This window comes from Hemiscyllium ocellatum, chromosome 32, assembly GCF_020745735.1.
Source record: "Hemiscyllium ocellatum isolate sHemOce1 chromosome 32, sHemOce1.pat.X.cur, whole genome shotgun sequence".
NCBI lineage: Eukaryota > Metazoa > Chordata > Chondrichthyes > Orectolobiformes > Hemiscylliidae > Hemiscyllium > Hemiscyllium ocellatum.
Window position 1 is genome coordinate 8,507,255 of NC_083432.1, and position 18,938 is coordinate 8,526,192.

At 43.3% G+C, this 18,938-nt stretch overlaps 1 protein-coding gene across 2 annotated transcripts in view; it reads left to right on the forward strand.

Annotated features, from left to right (window-relative positions):
- The first annotated feature begins 8,406 nt into the window (after positions 1 to 8,406).
- The window catches only part of cdc27 (cell division cycle 27), a 159,082-nt gene continuing 148,550 nt past the window's right edge, over positions 8,407 to 18,938 (forward strand). For both annotated transcript variants that reach the window (XM_060848636.1, XM_060848637.1), the window contains exon 1: positions 8,407 to 8,564. In XM_060848636.1, the coding sequence (XP_060704619.1) occupies positions 8,538 to 8,564 (27 nt within the window). In that variant the 5' untranslated portion in view covers positions 8,407 to 8,537. The remainder of the gene's footprint in view (positions 8,565 to 18,938) is intronic.

The following is an 18,938-nucleotide window of genomic DNA, read 5'->3' on the forward strand; positions in this document are numbered from 1 at the left end:
AGAAAGGTCAGCGATGACAGGGTAACACTGGTACCCAGTGAGATCCGCAGTGGCATCACACAGGTATGAGTTTGGTTTAACCATGAGTAGGAGAAATTCATAGCCCATGATGTTGCAAACAGTTATCAATCAGCATTGATGGTGTGATGCTGGAGGTTGTTGATAATTTCACATTTCTCAGCTCCATAATCACCAGCAATCTATCACTTGATGCTGAAATCAATATATACATTGCAAAAGCTGCAGCAGTTATATCAGAGCTAAGTAAGAGAGTGTGGAAGAACTGCAATCTGTCTTCATCTACCAAACTGAAGAAGCTTGAACAAAGTGGTGGGTGGTTTTGTTAATTAAGGACGTAATTCAGATAGTAGACAGAGATTACCTATGTTTGAGAAATAGTACTTTTGGGTAGAAATACAAAATCAAAAAACTAAGAGGTCACGTGCAGGAGTGGTTGATATAGCCCCAAACAGTAGTTACACTGTCGAACACATTAAACAGAAAGAAATGGGTCATGTTAGAAAAATATCATAATAATCATCAGTCACTTTAATCTATGTGAGGGTTAGGTAAATCACACTAACATTAGAAGCTGACAACAAGACAGCTTCGTATTTATTCGGAATAATAAACCCAAAATATTGCAAATACTGGGAAGAAAACAGAAAATGCTGAAGAAACTCAACAGGTCTGGCAGCAACTGTGGAAAGACAAACAGAGGCACATTTTGAATCTGGTATGACTCTTAAATATTAGTGAGTTTACAGAAGATTTGTAGCTCAGATTGAGGCTCTGGATGTAGGTTTGCTCGCTGAGCTGGAAGGTTCATTTCCAGACGTTTCGTCATCCTACTAGGAAACATCTTCAGTGGGCCTCCAGGTGAAGCACTGCTGATAATTCCTGCTTTCTATTTATATGTTTGGGTTTCTTTGGGTTGGTGATATCATTTCCTGTGGTGATGTCATTTCCTGTTCTTTTTCACAAGGGGTGGTAAATAGGTCTAACTCAATGTGTTTGTTGTTGGAGTTCCGGTTGGAATATCATGCTTCTCGTAATTCTGGTGCGTGTCTCCGTTTGGCTTGTCCTAGGATGAACGTGTTGTCCCAGTCGAAGTGGTATCCTTCCTTATCTATATGTAAGGATACTAGTGAGAGAGAGTCCTGTCGTTTTGTGAATACATGTTCATGTATTCTGGTGGCTAGTTTTCTGCCCATTTGTCCAACGTAGTGTTCATTACAGTTCTGGTATCTTGTAAATGACATTAGTTTTGCTCATTGTCTGTATAGGGTCTTTCAAGGTCATTAGCTGCTGTTTTAGTGTGTTGGTGGGTTTATGGGCTACCATGATGCCAAGGAGTCTGAGTCGTCTGGCAATCATTTCTGAGATGTCTTTGATGTAGGGGATAGTGGCTAGGATTCTGGATGTGTTTTGTCTGCTTGTTTGGGTTTGTTGGTGAGAAATTGGCAGACTGTGTTCACGGGTACCCATTCTTTTTGAATACACGGTATAGGTGATTTTCCTCTGCTCTGCATGGTTCCTTTGTGCTGCAGTGTGTTGGTTCGTTGAAATAATATTGTGATGCAGCTTCGTTTGCGGATGTTGGGAATGATTGCTTCTGTCGTTCAATATTTGGTCCGTATGTGTTGTTTTCCTGTAGACGCTGGTTTGAAGTTCTCCATTGGCTGTTCACTCTACTGTGACATCTAGGAATGGCAGTTTGTCATTGTTTTCCTCCTCTTTCGTGAATTTTATGGCAGTCACGGTATTATTGAAGATATCGTCAAGCTCGTGGACCTATGCCTTACCACACAATTCACCTTCAGCAACAAAACCTACAGACAAACCAACGGAACACCCAGGGGATCTCCAATATCAGGTTCTTAGCAGAGGCAGTAATGCAGAGACTCAAACAGTTCTGCAAACCATGCAATCCAAACTCTGGGTCTGCTACAGGATGACACCTTTGTCACCACGAAATGAAACAAGTTAGAGGAAACCTTCAAGACCATCAATCATACTTTTACTGGCATAAAATTCACTAATGAGGAAAACAACAACAAACTGCCATTCCTAGATGTCACAGTAGAGTGAACAGCCAATGGGGAACTTCAAACCAGCGCCTACAGGAAAACAACACATACGGACCAAATATTGAACTACAGAAGCAATCATCCCAACATCCACAAACAAGCTGCATCAGAACATTATTTCAACAACCAACACACACTGCAGCACAGAAGAACGACGCAGAGCAGAGAAAAATCATCTATACCGTGTATTCAAAAAGAATGGGTACCCAATGAACGCAGTCTGCCGATTTCTCACCAACAAACCCAAACAAGCAGACAAAACACGTCGAGAAACTCTAGCCACTCTCTCCGACATCAAAGACATCTCGGAAATGACTGCCCGACTACTCAGACCCTTTGGCATCATGGTAGCCCACAAACCCATCAATACACTAAAACAGCAGCTAATGAACTTGAAAGATCCTATACAGACAACAAGCAAAACTAATGTCATTTACAAAATACTGTGCAAGAACTGTAACAAACACTACATTGGACAAGCAGGCTGAAAACTAGCCACCAGGGTACATGAACACCAAGTGGCCACAAAATGACATGACCCTCTCTCACTAGGATCCTTACATACAGATAAGGAAGGACACCACTTCGACTGGGATAACATGTCTATCCTAGGACAAGCCAAACAGAGACACGCACAAGAATTCCTAGAAGCATGGCATTCCAACCGGAACTCCATCAACAAACACATCGAGTTAGACCCTATTTACCATTCCCTAAGAAAAAGAACAGGAAATCACATCACCACAGGAAGTGACATCACCAACCCAAAGAAACCCAAACATATAAATAGAAAGCAGGAATCATCAGCAGTGCTTCATCCGGAGGCCCACTGAAGACGTTACCTAGTAGGGTGACAAAACGTCTGGAAATGAATCTTCCAGCTCAGCGAGCAAACGTACATCCAGAACTCTTACACACGTTCAGTGAATAAGGGCCGAGACAACCAAACCTCTGCTCATATGGCAAACCTGCCATCCAGTCTGGTGTACTTTCTCTATACTTGCTTTATGGCAAGGGTATAGCTTTTTATGGGAAACAGAAATGCACACAATATTCCAGGTATGGTCTCACCAAGACCCTGGACAGCTGCAGTAAGACTGCATTGCTCCTCAAAACCTCTTGCAATGAACGTCAACACACCATTTGGTTTCCTGCTTGATTGTGTTCCCTGACCAGCATTTTTTCTACTTTTGATATTAGGTTAACCTATCTTTAAATCCCTATTTTCCTATTTTAAATTGTCAGCTTATATTGGTCATCCTTGAATCTGCCAAGACTGTTCCAGAATCTGCAGACTTTTGGATGATAACCAAAACATTTCAATAGTCACCTCTTTTAGCACCCTGGGGATTTGTCAGCTTGTAGTCATAGAATCCCTACAGTGTGGAAACAGTCTATTCAGCTCATCAAATCAACACCAGCCTTCCAAACAGCTTCCCACGCAGACCCACAGCCCTATCCCTGTAGCACTCTATTTCCTACAGCTCATCCACCTATTCTGTACATCCCTGGACACTAAGGGCAATTGAGCATGGCCAATCCACCTTACTTGCTCATCTTTGGAGTGTGGGAGGAAACCAGAACACCAGGAGGAAATCCATGCAGACATGGGAAGAATTTGCAAACTCCACACAGACAGTTGCCCAAGGCTGGAATTGAAGCAGAGTCCCTGGCGCTGTGAGGCAGCAGTGCTGCCCTGTCTCTCTCATTTCTCCGGCACCTTTTCTTCATGATTATATTTCCTTTAATTTCTCCATCTCACTTGACCCTTGGTTCCCCAGCATTTCCGCAAAGTTATTTACGACTCCTTTTGTGAAGACAGAATTAAACTAAGTTGTTTAATTGCACTGCCATTTCCTTGGTCTCTATTTTCAATTTTCCTATTTTATAATATAACAAACCAAAAATTTATACATCTGCAGAAGCTTTTACAGTCTGCTTTTCTGCTCCTTGCAGATGTCATACTCTAATTTTGCCCTCTTAACCAATACCGTCATCCTGTTTTGCTAAACTGCACCCATCCTCAGTTATGTTGTCTAGCAACTTTTTATGACTCCTCTTTGGATCTAAGGTAATTTTTAATTTTTTTGTTAGCTATAGTTTATTGTATCCTGGAGCATTTTTGAATAAGGAAGAAGAGGCAGCGTAGTGGCTCAGTGACTAGCATTGCTGCCTTATAGCACCAGGGTCTCAAGTTCGATTTCAGACTCAGGCAACTGTTTGTATGGAGCCTGCACATTGTCCCCATGTCTGTGTAGGTTTCCTCCGGGTGCTCTACATTCCTCCCACATTCCAAAGATGTGCAGATCAGGTGAATTGCCCATAGTGTTAGGTGCATTATTCGGGGAAAATATGGAGTAAGGGTCTGGGTGGGTTGTTGGGCTGAAGGGCCTGTTTCCATACTATAGGGAATCTAATCTAATCTAAAACGTGTGATTGATGCAATGCAATTGTTCCTCAAATATTAGCAATTGCCTATCCATCATCTGACTTTTAACAAAATTATCCAATGTGTCATAGCCAAGTCACTCCTCATACATTTGCAGTTATCTTTCTTCTGGATTGATCTATTTCACTTTCCATCCTAAATGAATAATTCTCTCAAATTATCGCAGAAGGACTCAACACATTTGTTAACTAAATCTTTCTCATTGCACAATACCAAATAAAACGTTGAACATTACGGTACAAGAACAAGCCCTTTGGCCCACCATGCCTGGGGAGACCATAATGCTATTCTAAACCATCCCATTTATCAGCACAGGCCCATATTTCTCTATTCCTGCCTGTCATGTGTCTGTTTAAAAGCCTCTTAAATGTTTCTATTGTAGCTGCTTGTACCACTTCCTCAGCAGCATATTCCAGGCACCTACCATTCTCTGCGTTAAAAAAAACTTTCTTGTACATTTCCTTTAAACTTTTGTCCTCTTATTTTAAATCTATAATACCTAGTATTTCATATTTCCACAGTGGAAAAAAGATTCTGACTATCCACTCTTTACATCTAGGCCTCTCATAATTGTATATACTTTGATCAGATCTCCTCTTCGTCTTTGATGCTCCAGCAAAAACAATCCTGCATTTACCATGGATTATCTATTGAGCCCACACATCCTGGACACGACAAACAATTTAGGATGGCCAATCCATGCAGACAAGGATAACTGCAAACTTCACATAGACAGTAATCCAAGGCTGAAATGAAATTGGTTCCTGCTTCTATGAGGCAACAGCACTAACCAATGAGCCAGTATGCCACCCATCTAATGTTACAAACACAGAGCTGGCTACAGAACTTGGAGAAATAAATAGCGATATCTTGAAAAGTGTCCATATTACAGAAGAGGTGGTATTGGACATATTCAAAATACATAAAGGTGGATAAACATTGGAGATGTTGTGACTGTTTTCCTTGGAGAGAAAATTTAACTAATCACTGATGTGCAAAAGATCAAGGGCAGCAGATACATGGAAATGCCACCAAGTTACCTTCCAAGCCACCAACCAATCTGACACAGAATTGAAAACAAAAAATGCCATATATCATAGTTGGTCTGGCTGCATCTGTGGAGAGAAAGCAAGCGAACATTTAAAATCTCAAAGAGTCTTCATCAGTACTGAAGTGTGGAGGAGGCAGCATTCATGCTATAGTGAGAGGGGGGGAAGAAAGGATGTTGATAGATTCCAGCATCTGCAGTAATATCATCTGACATAGAATTGCATTGCTGTTCCTTTCGTGTCCCTGGGTCAAAATCCTGGAACTATCTTTCTAACAGCAAAACCAGGACTGCAGTAGTTCAAGAAGGCAGTTAACCACCATCTTTTCTAGGGATGAGCAATAAATGTTGGCCCAGACAACAGCAAGCACATCCCATTAATGAATAAAATAATTCAAAACTTGAGGGGTCTGGACAGAGTAGACAGGCAAGAATTGTTGCTGCTTCAAAAAGGATCAAAATGTGATTTATTATTGTCACATGCACCATCATGCAGTGCTATCCAAACAACTCATACTTTATGTAAGTGCATCAGGGTAATAGAAGAGAATAAAACTCCAGGGGCGGCACGGTGGCATAGTGGTTAGCACTGCTGCCTCACAGCGCCAGGGACCTGGGTTCAATTCCCGCCTCAGGCGACTGACTGTGTGGAGTTTGCACGTTCTCCCCGTGTCTGCGTGGGTTTCCTCCGGATGCTCCGGTTTCCTCCCAACAGTCCAAAGATGTGCGGGTCAGGTGAATTGGCCATGCTAAATTGCCCGTAGTTAGGTAAGGGGTATATGTAGGGGTATGGGTGGGTTGCGCTTCGGCGGGTCGGTGTGGACTTGTTGGGCCGAAGGGCCTGTTTCCACATTGTAAGTAATCTAATCTAGAAGGTGCAGATCTAGCGCACAGGTTTAGATTTGATTAGATTACCGACACTATGGAAAAAGCCCTTCTGCCCAACAAGTCTACACCGACCCTCCGAAGAGTGACCCCACATTTACCCTGACGAATGCACGTAACTCTATGGGTAATTTAGCAAGGCCAGTTCACCTGACCAGCACATCTTTGAATTGTGGGAGGAAACAGAAACACCCGGACGAAACTCCGCAGATACAGGGAGGATGTGCAAACTCCACACAGTCACCCGAGGCAGGAATCAAACCTGGATCCCTGTTGCTGTGAGGCAGCAGTGCTAACCACAGAGCCACCATGCTGCCCAGGTGAGAGGGTAAAGATTTAAAGGGAGCTTAGGGAGAACCTTTTCACACAGACAGCGATACTTGCATGGAATGAGCTGCCAAAGGATGTGGTGGAGGCTGGTAAAAATTACAACATTTGAAAGGCATCAGGTTATATGAATAGAAGGATTTCGTGGCATATGAGCTAAATGCTAGCAAATGGGATGAGATTGGTGCAGAATATCTCGACGTGGACGAGTTAAACTGAAGGGTCTGTTTCCATGTTACACATCTCGATGACTCCAACTCCATTCATAAGTATCATAACAGTGGGGAAGCTGTTCTTGACTCTGTTGGTATGTGTTTTCAAACTTATATATCTTCTGCCTGATGGAAAAGAATGGAAGATTATTTAACAGGGGTGGGAAGGGTCTTCAATTATGTTGGAGCATTTCTGAGGCAGCAGAAAGTGTAGATGAAGTCAATCCAAAGAACACTGGTTTTCAAGGGTAACATCATTTCACCAACCTTCTGTTCAAAACGAGCATAGAATGCATTGAGCTCTCAGGGAGGGAAGCACTGTTGTCACCAATTCTCCTCAACTTTGTTTTGTATCCCATTATATTGTGTAAACTTTGCCACAGAAGATGTGTGTTTGTGTGGTTAGTTTTGGACTCTAGTCTAGAAGAACACAGCAAGCCAGGTGGCATCAGGAGGTGGAGTAGTCGATATTTCTGGTGTAACCCTTTGGCCTGCTGTGTTGTTCCAGCCTCCTGCCTGTCTATTTTGGATTCCAGCATCTGCCGTTTTTTTGTCTGTAACACTAGTTTAGTCTGGCGTTGTCTCTTGGCATCCTTGATGGCTTTGCAAAGATCATACCTAGATTTCCCATGTAAGTCAGGGTCACCTGATGTGAACACCTCAGACCTGGACTTCAGTGGGAATGTAATTTGCAAACATAACAAACATGGGGCAAGAGGAAAACTTTCTCACAGCACGAATAATGGGAGTCTAGAACGAGGAAGAGAGTTCTGAGGAAGTCACTGGAATGTAACTCTGATTTCTTTGCAAAGATCCTGGTGAAGGGCTTATGCCTGAAACGTCGATTCTCCAGCTCCTCAGCTGCTATCTGCTATGCTTTTCCAGCGCCACACTTTTTGACTCTTTCCACAGATGTTGCCAGACCTGCTGAGCTTTTCCAGCTATTTCTGTTTTTATGTCAGGAATGCAGTATTTGGAAATGTGGAGAGAGCTAAGTTCAATTCAGATCGTCAAGAGAGCATTAGATCATTATTTTAAAAGTAACCATGTGCAGGCTTTCATTGAAAAAGCAGGAGAATGGCGCAATGCTGATGCAGACACAATGGTTTCCTTCTACACTGTAAAATTCTGCAATAGTGATAAATCTTTGCAAAATTGCAGTTGCTGATCACCGCGGTAAAAGAAACAAACGAAATATTAAACCTTATGGTCTACAAAGTGTCACCCTGGAAGCTAACCTGTCGAACATTACCATCAGCTGGAACCAAATCAGCATCAACTCAGCTCCCAATCCTCCTCCTCACAACTTCCAATGGATTCACTTCCGGCGACTCAACTTCCGGCAAGGTTCGATGATTTCCGACAAGACTCGGCTATCTCCGGAGTGACTCGTTGATTTTCGACTGGCTTGCTGTCGTGCTGCCGGCCGTTAGGATCCGGTGGTTGTGACTGTTGAAATTTGAATTCTGGGCCGAGCTGTGGGTGATGCGAAGCCGCGCCACTGGGTACAGATTGATTCTCACATCATGACAGTGCTGCAGGAACCCGTTCAGGTAAACTGGGCCTCGGGGGTTCCCGGGCTGGCTGTCACTTGCCAAACCGGCCCGTGTGTCAGTGAAGAGCTGGCTGGCCGCCCCTACCTCCCAGGCCCGGCCCGGTCCGGACCGGCCAAGGGACCGGGCCTGGTGGTTTGGGAGGTGGGTGGCTTGTTATTGAGTTTTTAAACTGGATGTCAAGTCTTTATGAGAACAGTGGCATTCTCGTTGGATGAGATTTTGTGTTTTCCAAACAGCGGGACTGGTTGGTGGATTTATGTTAATCTAGCATTCTGCCAGGCCTAGTTTGTTGCTTTTTAAGAAAAGATTTTGAGGCAAACACAACAGTTGGACCTGGTCCATAGGAAGATCACACCTACTCTACCCAAAGATCGCTTTCCTTTTGTTTTTCCCCCAAAACTTTGCTACTTTCAGGCACTCCTGCAGGCTTCGAGAGAAACATAAAATACTTAGCTTTTGGTGCTGGTCCTGTTGGAATTTAACTGCTTTCTTCCTGTTTAGTAGGTGCTGAAAGTGTAATTGTGGGTGTTGGAATGTCCACTTCTGAACAGCAAAGTTCCATGAGGTAGGATTAAGATAATTGGCTCGAGACATTGTGTATACGGGGAAGAAAAATGTCAGCTGTATAGAAAGGAGTGTTAATGATCACGAGTATTGCAGGCACTGGGAATGTATGAAGAAGTAGCGAGAGTTAATAATTCGGCTCCTCGAACCTATTGTTATTTAGTAAAATCGTGAATGATCTATTTGTTCGTAACCTCAGATCCACACTCCTGCTTACTTTTCACCCTTTTGCTTAACAAAACTTTTTCACTTTGACTGCTTGCATGATTTGTCGTGATTACTTTGGGCGTCAAGACAAGAATTGTGAAGCTGGTTGATTTAAGTCAAGAATTATTGTGAGCTGACTGAGTTTGACAAGTTTCAGTTTTTCTTGGTTGCAATCAAAAGAAAATTGATTTGTGCTGTTGATAGGGTTTCAACTCTAAATGCTGTAGAAAATGTTCATGTTATCCTCGGGATTGGGGGGTGGGGGGTTCTTCAGGCCAAAAGGATGAGCAAGAAAGAAGGTAAGAAATAGAGATTGAGGCACAAATCTGCAACTTTGCTTTGAGTGAATGTTGACTTGATTAACTCGAAGTATTTTACTCTCCAACTGACATTGCTTCAAGCAGATGATGTAGCTATTCATCTTATTGCTGCTTGTGAGAACTTGTGTGAAACCTAGTGACTGCTTACCCTAAAGGTTTACATTTCGAAATGTTATTCAACTAACCAGAGTTGCAGAAAATGCAATATCATTGCAAATGTCTTCTTTGTCTCCTTTTGTTCCAACCTACAAGCACGTATGCTTTTGAATAGATGTGTTGTAACGACTTTGCTGGTCCTGAGACCCATCCAGCAGCATTGAACCAAAGGCTGGTGATTGATTCTTTCTCCCTTGGCAGAGAAACTAGTCAGAATAAGTTCCACTTCAAACAAAGTATTACTTTAAATTGTAGAAAGCTAATAACAGTTGAGCTGAGGTCTTTAAAGCTCCATATGCAGAAACAATTAAAATCATGTTCAAAGGTTACTGGAACAATCAATGGTCTGTACAAGATTGAAATAAAAAGGGCTGGAAGTTATGTTCCAGTTGTATCAAGTTCTGATTAGTCTACATCTGAAGAACTTTGACTCATTCAGGACATGCTACTTCAAAGATGTTCAAGTGGGTGGGATTGCAGTCACCAGTGCCATTCTCAGTTACCAACAGTAAAATGGGAACAGCTTCTTGTGGGTAAGTCTACAGCAAAGCAATGGATGGCATTCATAAAGGAGTTGGCAGAGTACAGGTCCAAATGTACCGACTTTCGGAGGAAGTGCAGGAGCAATACATTCAGCAACGGATGCTTTGGACAATTCTGGAGTAGATCGGAAAGAAGAGTAAGGCTTTTAGCAAGTCTAAAGGGAGCAATTCAGCTGTGGACCGAGAGGAATACAGGAAGAGCACAAGGGAACTGAAAGCAATTAGAGAGAAAACGGGGCATGATTTTGCCAAGTTCAGTTTTTCTCAGTTGCAATAAAAAAATCAACTAGTGCTTGTTCAGTGGGTGGAAATTCTGAATGCTGGAGAAAATGTTGATGGTAGTCTTGGGAGAAAAGATGTTCTTCTGACCAAAGGGATTGAGTTGAATCCAAAGATTCAAGGGAAAAAGGTTAACCAGAGAAAGAATAGGATCCATTCAGGACCAAGGGGGAAATCTGCGTGTGAAGCTGCAGGTATTGGAAGGGTGTGGAATGAGCACTTCGGTATTCAGTCTGGAAGATGAGAACGTATGTATAGTGTCCAGGAAAAGTGATAGTGAGGAACTTGGACAGTTTGACATGGGAAATGGTGAGGTATTGAATCTGCTGTTGGGCTTACAAATCCCTTGGCCTGGATGAATTCCATTCCAGGCTGCTGTGTGAGGTGAGGCAGGAAATTACAAGGGTTCTGACATGAATTTTTAATTTCGCTATGGCCATGGGCGATGTGCCAGTGGTCTGGAGAACGACAAATATGGTTTCACCTTTTTGTTAATATCAACCATGGAAGATATGAGTCAGGAAATTACAGACTGGCGAGTCTCGCATCAGTGGTAAGCAAACTTTTGGAGGAAATTCTGAAGGAAAGAATTAAAACCAACTTGGAAAGGCATGAGTAAATAAGGGATAATTAGCTCAGCTTTGTTAGAAGGAGATCATGCCTAACAAACTTGTCAGGCATTTTCGAAAATGTCATCAAGCATGAAGATGCAGGAGGTTCAGTTCATGTAGTTTATGTGGATTTTAACAAAGCTTTTGACCAATTCCATGTGGGAGATTGATTGAGAAGGTTAAAGAATGTGTAATTGAGGGGAAAATGGTGATATGGATCAGAACTTGGCTCCTTAATAGGAATTGGAGAAGAAGGGCTCATGCCTGAAACGTTGATTCTGCCTGACCTGTTGTGCTTTTCTAGCAACACATTTTCAGTTCTGATCTCCAGCATCTGCAGTCCTCACTTTCTTCTTCTTAATAGGACACAAAGATAATGGTAGAAGGCTGTTTGAGTGACTAGAGACCGGCGTCCAGCTTTGCACCACAAGGATGATACTGAGGCCTTCATTGTTTGTGATGCACATGGATGAAAATGTTGTGGTGGGGGTGTGTGGAAATGTTAATCAAATTTGCACATGGGATTAATAGAGATTAATCGCCAAGATTATGCTTGTGGATTATTGGAAGTAGTAGATGGATTAGTCAGATGGGCAGACCAATGGCAGATAATATTTTAACCTGAATAAGTGAGAGATGATGCACTTTGGAAGAAGAAACAAGGTGAGGGAGTATTTAATGAATTGCAGGACACTGGGTAGCTTAGAGAAATAGGAATTTTGGGGTAATTATTCATAGATCCCTGAAGTTGGCAGAACACATGACTAGAGTAATTAAAGCAAATGGACACTTGTTTTCATCGTTCATGGAAAAGAGTATAAGAGTAAGGAGTATTGTTGAAGTTGAATGGACCATTGTCAGTACTGTGTGTAGTTCTGGTCACCCCACTTCAGGAAGGATGTTTTCCTTAGAGCAGTGAGGATTGAGGAGGACATGACTGAGGCATATAAGATTGAGGGATAAGGACAGGGAGGGAGCAGCTGTTCCCCTTAGTTGAGGGTTCAATGATGAGAAGTCATAGTTTCAGGGTAATGGGTAGGAGATTCGGAGGGGGTAGGGAGGGGGAATGTTTTTACTCAGTGGGGGCAGGAATCTGAAATGCACTGCCTGAGGAAATTGTAGAAGCTGGAAATTGTACAATATGCAAAAAATATTTGGATGAACACTTCAAATATCATAACATGCAAGGATGTGGGACAGGCTCAGGAAACTGGGATAAGGGCAATTTTTAGTGGTAGTTACGTTGATGCAGACTTGATGGGGTTGCAGGGTTTTTTCTGCACTTTATGAATCTATGAAATAAACATTAACCTAACCTAATTAGCTACAGCAGAAAATCATTTTCAGCAGCTTCGCTGTTCCAGCACTGTTCTGTCTTGTGTCCTCGTGGCAGAGTCTTTGGCCTCTGCTATATCTCAAATACTGACTGCCCCTCATGACAGTGTATGTGTGCTGATAGCACCCTTCTCACTTGACCACTTGGGGAATTAAGGCTTGTGGGGATAAAGCAGGAAAGTGCAGTTGAGTAATATCAGATCAGCTATGATCTTTTTAAGCTCTGCTCGTTCATCAGGTAGTTGAGACAACCGTGTGATGAAGATTAGTGGTCAGAAAGATAGTGCTTCGAAATAAACCGGTTGGACCATATCCAAAAATCTCAACACCAGGTTATGTATAATGCAAGGAGGAGAGCAAATAAAGCCACTGTACCAGCAAAATATTGTTGCCATGACGGAAACTTGGCTTGAAGGGGGCGAATTCTGGATTAGTGGTGCTGGAAGAGCAGCAAGTAAAAAATGAGGTCTGCAGATGCTGGAGATCACAGCTGCAAATGTGTTGCTGGTCAAAGCACAGCAGGCCAGGCAGCATCTCAGGAATAGAGAATTCGACGTTTCGAGCAGGGCTTATGCTCGAAACGTCGAATTCTCTATTCCTGAGATGCTGCCTGGCCTGCTGTGCTTTGACCAGCAACACATTTGCAGCTGGAAGAGCAGCAGTCCAGGCAGCATCCAAAGTGCAGCAAAAGCCCTTCATCAGGAATAAAGGGAGTGAGTCTGAAGCATGGAGAGATAAGCTAATCTCTCCACGCTTCAAGCTCACTGCCTTTATTCTTGATGAAGGGCTTTTGCCCGAAACATTGATTTTGCTGCACTTTGGATGCTGCCTGGACTGCTGTGCTTTTCCAGCACCACTGATCCAGAATCTGGTTTCCAGCATCTGCAGTCATTGTTTTTACCTTGAAGGGGGTGAAGATGATGGATATCTGAAATTTGCTCCTCAGGAGATTGAGACAAATGCTCATTTACAGGAAATTGGGATGTGAATGGCAATTGTTTTTGGAGTTTGTCTCTTGATTAAACTTAAAATATAAGCCATAACTATTAATTTAACCTGGGGCAGTGTTCGTAGACGGTGTTCGTATGTGTCTGTAGTTTGTGAAGGAGCAAAATTGTTTTTTAGTACAGTGATATATACTTGACAGATGTGAGAGTTTGAAGAGAGTTTAAGGGTTACTATGGATTATATCTGCCATGAATGCTGTTGGCTGCGACTCTTATCAGATTCAATGGATCGTTTGCTTCTTACTGGCTCTCCAATGAGGTATTTGCAACAGCAACAGTATGTGATGGATGGCAGTTGTAGGAAGGAGGGAAAGTCTCAGATACAGTCACATAGATGGGTTAAATCCAGGAAGGGTAAGAGAGGGAGGCAGCTAGTGCAAGAGTCTTTTGTGGATATGCCCATTTCAAACAGGTAGGCTGTTTTGGAAAATGTCGGGGGTGATGAATTCACAGGGGAACATAGCACGAACAGCCAAGTTTCTGGTATTGAGACTGACTCGAATGCAACAAGGGGTGCGTCTAGTTCCAAGAGATCAATTGTGTCAAGGGGTTCTCTAGTCTGAGGTACAGACAGACGTTTCTGTGGCCAGCAGAGAAAAAGCAGAATGGTATATTGTTTCCCTGGTGCCAGGATCAAGGATGTCTCAGAGAGGGTGCAGAATGTTCTCACAGGGGAGCAGGGCCAGCAAGAGGTCCTTGTCCACACTGAAACCAACGACATTGTAAGGGAAAAGGTTGAGTCTCTGAAGGGAGATTACAGAGAGTTAGGCAGAAATTTAAAAAGGAGGTCCTCAAGGGTAGTAATATCTGGATTACTCCCAGTGCTAGGAGCTAGTGAGGGCAGGAATAGGAGGATAGAGCAGATGAATGCATGGCTGAGGAGCTGGTGTATGGGAGAAGGATTCACATTTTTGGATCATGGGAATTTCTTTGGGGTAGAAGTGACCTGTACACGAAGCATGGATTGCACCTAAATTGGAAGGGGACTAATATATTGGCAGGGAAATTTGCTAGAACTGCTTGGGAGGGTTTAAACTAGTAAGGTGGGGGTTGGGAACCAGGGAGATAGTGAGGAAAGAGATCGATCTGAGACTGGTACAGTTGAGAATGGAAATGAGTCAAACAGGCAGGGACAAGGTAGGACTAATAAATCAACAACATTTATTTCAATGGAAGGGGCCTAACAGGGAAGGCAGATGAACTCGGGGCATGTTTACGAACATGGGACTGCGATATCAGAGCAATTTCAGAAACATGGCTCAGGGATGGGCTGGACTGGCAACTTAATGTTCCAGCATACAAAAGCTACATAAGGATAGAAAGGGAGGCAAGAGAGGAGGGGGAGTGACATTTTTGATAAGGGATAGCATGACAGCTGTTCTGAGGGAAGATATTCCTGGAAATATATCCAGGGAAGTTATTTTGGTGGAACTGAGAAATAAGAAAGGGATGATCATCTTATTGGGAATGTATTATAGACCTCCTAATAGTTCGAGGGAAATTGAGAAACAAACTTGTAAGGAGATCTCAGCTATCTGTAAGAAAAATAGGGTGGTTATGGTAGGGGATTTTAACTTTCCAAACATGGACTGGGACTGCCATAGTGTTAAAGGTTCAGATGGAGAGGAATTTAAGTGTGTACAAGACACTTCTGATTCAGTATGTGGAAGTACCCACTGGAGAAGGTGCAAAACCTGACCTCCTCTTGGGGAAAAAAGGCAGGGCAGGTGACTGAGGAGTCAGTGGGGGAGCACTTTGGGGCCAGCGACTGCAAATCTGTTCGATTTAAACTAGTGATGGAAAAGGATAGACCAGATCTGAACGTTGAAGTTCTAAATTGGAGAAAGCCTAATACAGTCAAAATTAGGCTAGAATTTTTGAAAGCTGATTGGAGGCATATGTTCGCAGTAAAGAAACTGCTGGAAAATGGCAACCCTTAGGAAATGAGATAACGAGAATCCAGAGAAAGTATGTTCCTATCAGGGTGAAAGAGAAGGCTGGTAGGTATAGGGAATGCTGGATGAGTAAAGAAATTGAGGGTTTGGTTAAAAGAAGGAAGCATATGTAAGGTATCAATAGGATAGATCGAGTGAATCCTAAGAGTATACTTAAGACGGAAATCAGGATGGCAAAACAGGGACATGAGATAGCTTTGCCAAATAGAATTAAGAAGAATCCAAAGGATTTTTACAAGTACGTTAAGAACAAAAGGGTAACTAGAGAGAGAATAGGGCCCCTCAAAGATCAGCAAGGCAGCCTTTTGTGTGGAGCCGCAGAAAATGGAGGATATACTAAATGAATATTTTGCATCAGTATTGACTGTGGAAAAGGGTATGGAAGATATAGACTGTAGGGAAATAGATGGTGACATCTTGCAAAATGTCCATATTACAGAGGAGGAAGTGCTGGATGTCTTGAAATGGATTAAGATGGATAAATCCCCAGGACCCGATCAAGTGTACCTGAGAACTCTGTGGGAAGGCTAGAGAAGTGATTGCTGGGCCCCTTGCTGAGATGTTTGTATCATTGATAGTCACAGGTGAGGTGCCAGAAGACTGGAAGGTGGCTAGCATGGTGCCACTGTTTAAGGACAAGCCAGGGAACTATAGACCAGTGAGCCTGAAGTTGGCAGTGGGCAAGTTGTTGGAGGGAATCCTCAGTGAGAGGATGTTCATGTATTTGGAAAGGCAAGGAGTGATAAGGGATTATCAACATAGTGTTGTGTATGGGAAATCATGCCTCATAACCTTGATTGAATTTTTGAAGAAGTAACAAAGAGGATTGAGGCAGAGCGGTAGACATGATCTATATGGACTTCATTCAGTAAGGTGTTCAGCATAGTTCCCATGGGAGACTGATGAACAAGGTTAGATCTCTCAGAATACAGGGAGAACTAGCCATTTGGATACCGTACTGGCTCAAAGGTAGAAGACAGGGAGTGATGGTGGAGGAGTGTTTTTCAGACTGGAGGCCTGTGACCAGTGGAGTGCCACAAGGATCAGTACTGGGTCCTCTATGTTTTGTTATTTGCATAAATGATTTTGATGCGTGCATAAGAGGTGCAGTTAGTAAATTTGCAGATGACACCAAAATTGGAGGTGCAATGGACAGTAAAGAGGGTTACCCTCAGATTACGACAGGATCTTGACTAGATGGACCAATGGGCTGAAGTGGCAGATGGAGTTTAATTCGGATAAATGCAAGGTGCTGCATTTTGGGAAAGAAAATCCTGGCATGACATAGACACTTAATGGTCAGGTCCTAGGGAGTGTTGCTGAACAAAGAGACCTGGGAGTGCAGGTTCATAGCTCCTTGAAAGTGGAGTCGCAGGTAGATAGGATAGTGAAGAAGGCGTTTAGTATGCTTTGTTTTACTGGTCAGAGTATTGAGTACAAGAGTTGGGAGGTCATGTTGTGGCTGTTCAGGACATTGGTTCGGCCACTGTTGGAATATTGCGTGCATTTCTGGTCTCCTTCCTACCGGAAAGATGTTGTGAAACTGAAAAGGTTCAGAAAATATTTACAAGGATGTTGCCAGGATTGGAGCTTTTGAGCTACAGGGAGAGGCTGTTTTCCCTGGACCGTTAGAGGCTGAGGGGTGATGTTACAGAGGTTTACAGAATTATGAGGGGCATGGATAGGGTAAATAGGCAAAGTCTTTTCCCTGGGGATGGTGAGTCCAGAACTAGAGGGCGTAGGTTTAGGGTGAGAGGGGAAAGACCTAAGGGGCAACTTTTTCACGGAGAGGGTGGTACGTGTATGAAATGAGCTGCCAGAGGAAGTGGTGGAGGCTGGTACAATTACAACGTTTAAGAGGCATTTGGATGGGTATATGAATAGGAAGGGTTTGGAGGGATATGGGCCGGGTGCTGGCAGGTGGGACTAGATTGGGTTGGGATATCTGGTCAGCATGGACGGGTTGGACCGAAGGATTTAGGGCGCCACAATAGTTCTTTGGGTAGCACTGCTGCCTCACAGCACCAGGGTACCAGGTTTGATTCCAGCCTCGGATGACTGTGCAAACGCCACACAGACATTCTCCCTGTGTCTGTGTGGGTTTCCTCCGGGTGATCCGGTTTCCTCCCACAGTCCAAAAGATGTGCAAATCAGGTGAATTGGCCATGCTAAATTGCCCCATAGTGTTAGGGGAAGTGGGTCAGGGTGGGTCGGTGTGGACTGGTTGGGCCGAAGGGCCTGTTTACACTGTTAGGAATCTAATCTAATCTAAGCTGTTTCATGTTGTACATCTCTACGACTCTCAGTACTGTAACTTGTGTGGTGTTGGAAAGAAGCACCAGGTCCAGCAGCATCCAAGGTGTAGGAGATTCTACACTTTGAGCATGAGCCCTTTATCAGGAGTGCGGAAAGGGAAGGGGGCTGAGAGATAAATAGGGCGATAGGGGTGGGTAAGTGGAAAAGTTGATGGGTAGATGATTGGCTTAAGCCAAACACGTCAACTGTTCTGCTGCTTGGATGCTGCCTGACCTATTGTGCATTTCAAGCGCCATGCTTTTCCAGTGCCACACTTTTAGACTCTGACTCTCCAGCATCTGCAGTTCTCATTTTCTCCGAAACACTAACTTGCAAGGCTACAGACCAGCTACTGGAAACTGGGGTTAAAATTTATAGGTCATTTATTCAGCTGAAGCAGACATAATAAACTGGATGACCTCTTTTCTGTGCTGTAACATAATGGCTCTTTATGACACTCCTTGAACACAGGTGAAGCTTGAAGCTGGACCTTCTGGCTCAGATGTAGAACTACTGCCACTGTGTCACAAGATCTCTTGCATACAGCGCATGTGTATCCACACTTGAGGCAGGTAATTAGTCCATGAGCTGGAGGCACAGATCGCCAGCATCCCAAATGGCTATTTTTGGAATAATATTGATCTAATTTTCTTCGAGCAAGACTGCGTGCCAAATATTACTGGATAGAATGTCTTCAGAGAAGATATGCAAGCGTGGAAAGGAGCAAGAGTGTCAGGGTTAATGAAGAAGAATGGTTCTTTCTGGATTGTTGCTGCAAGTCAGCAATTGGTCAGAGAGAGAGAGAGCGCAAGTCCAATAGGAGCCAAAGACAGCATTTAATTCGTTAACTGGACATGTGATTTTTTTTGTTAAAACTTTGTAACTAGTTGTATGGGCTATTAATTTGTGGTGAAAAATGTGAAGAGAATGAAATAACTTGACACAGTATTCTGTCATCAGGTTGCTCTTTACACATGCATAGCACTTCATACTGATCCAACCTCCTCAGAGCCAGACCTCACAGTGAGCAGAACCTCTGACACTCCTATATATCTGTCAGCCAGGGCTCACTGATTGGCACTGTTCATGTGGTACAATCG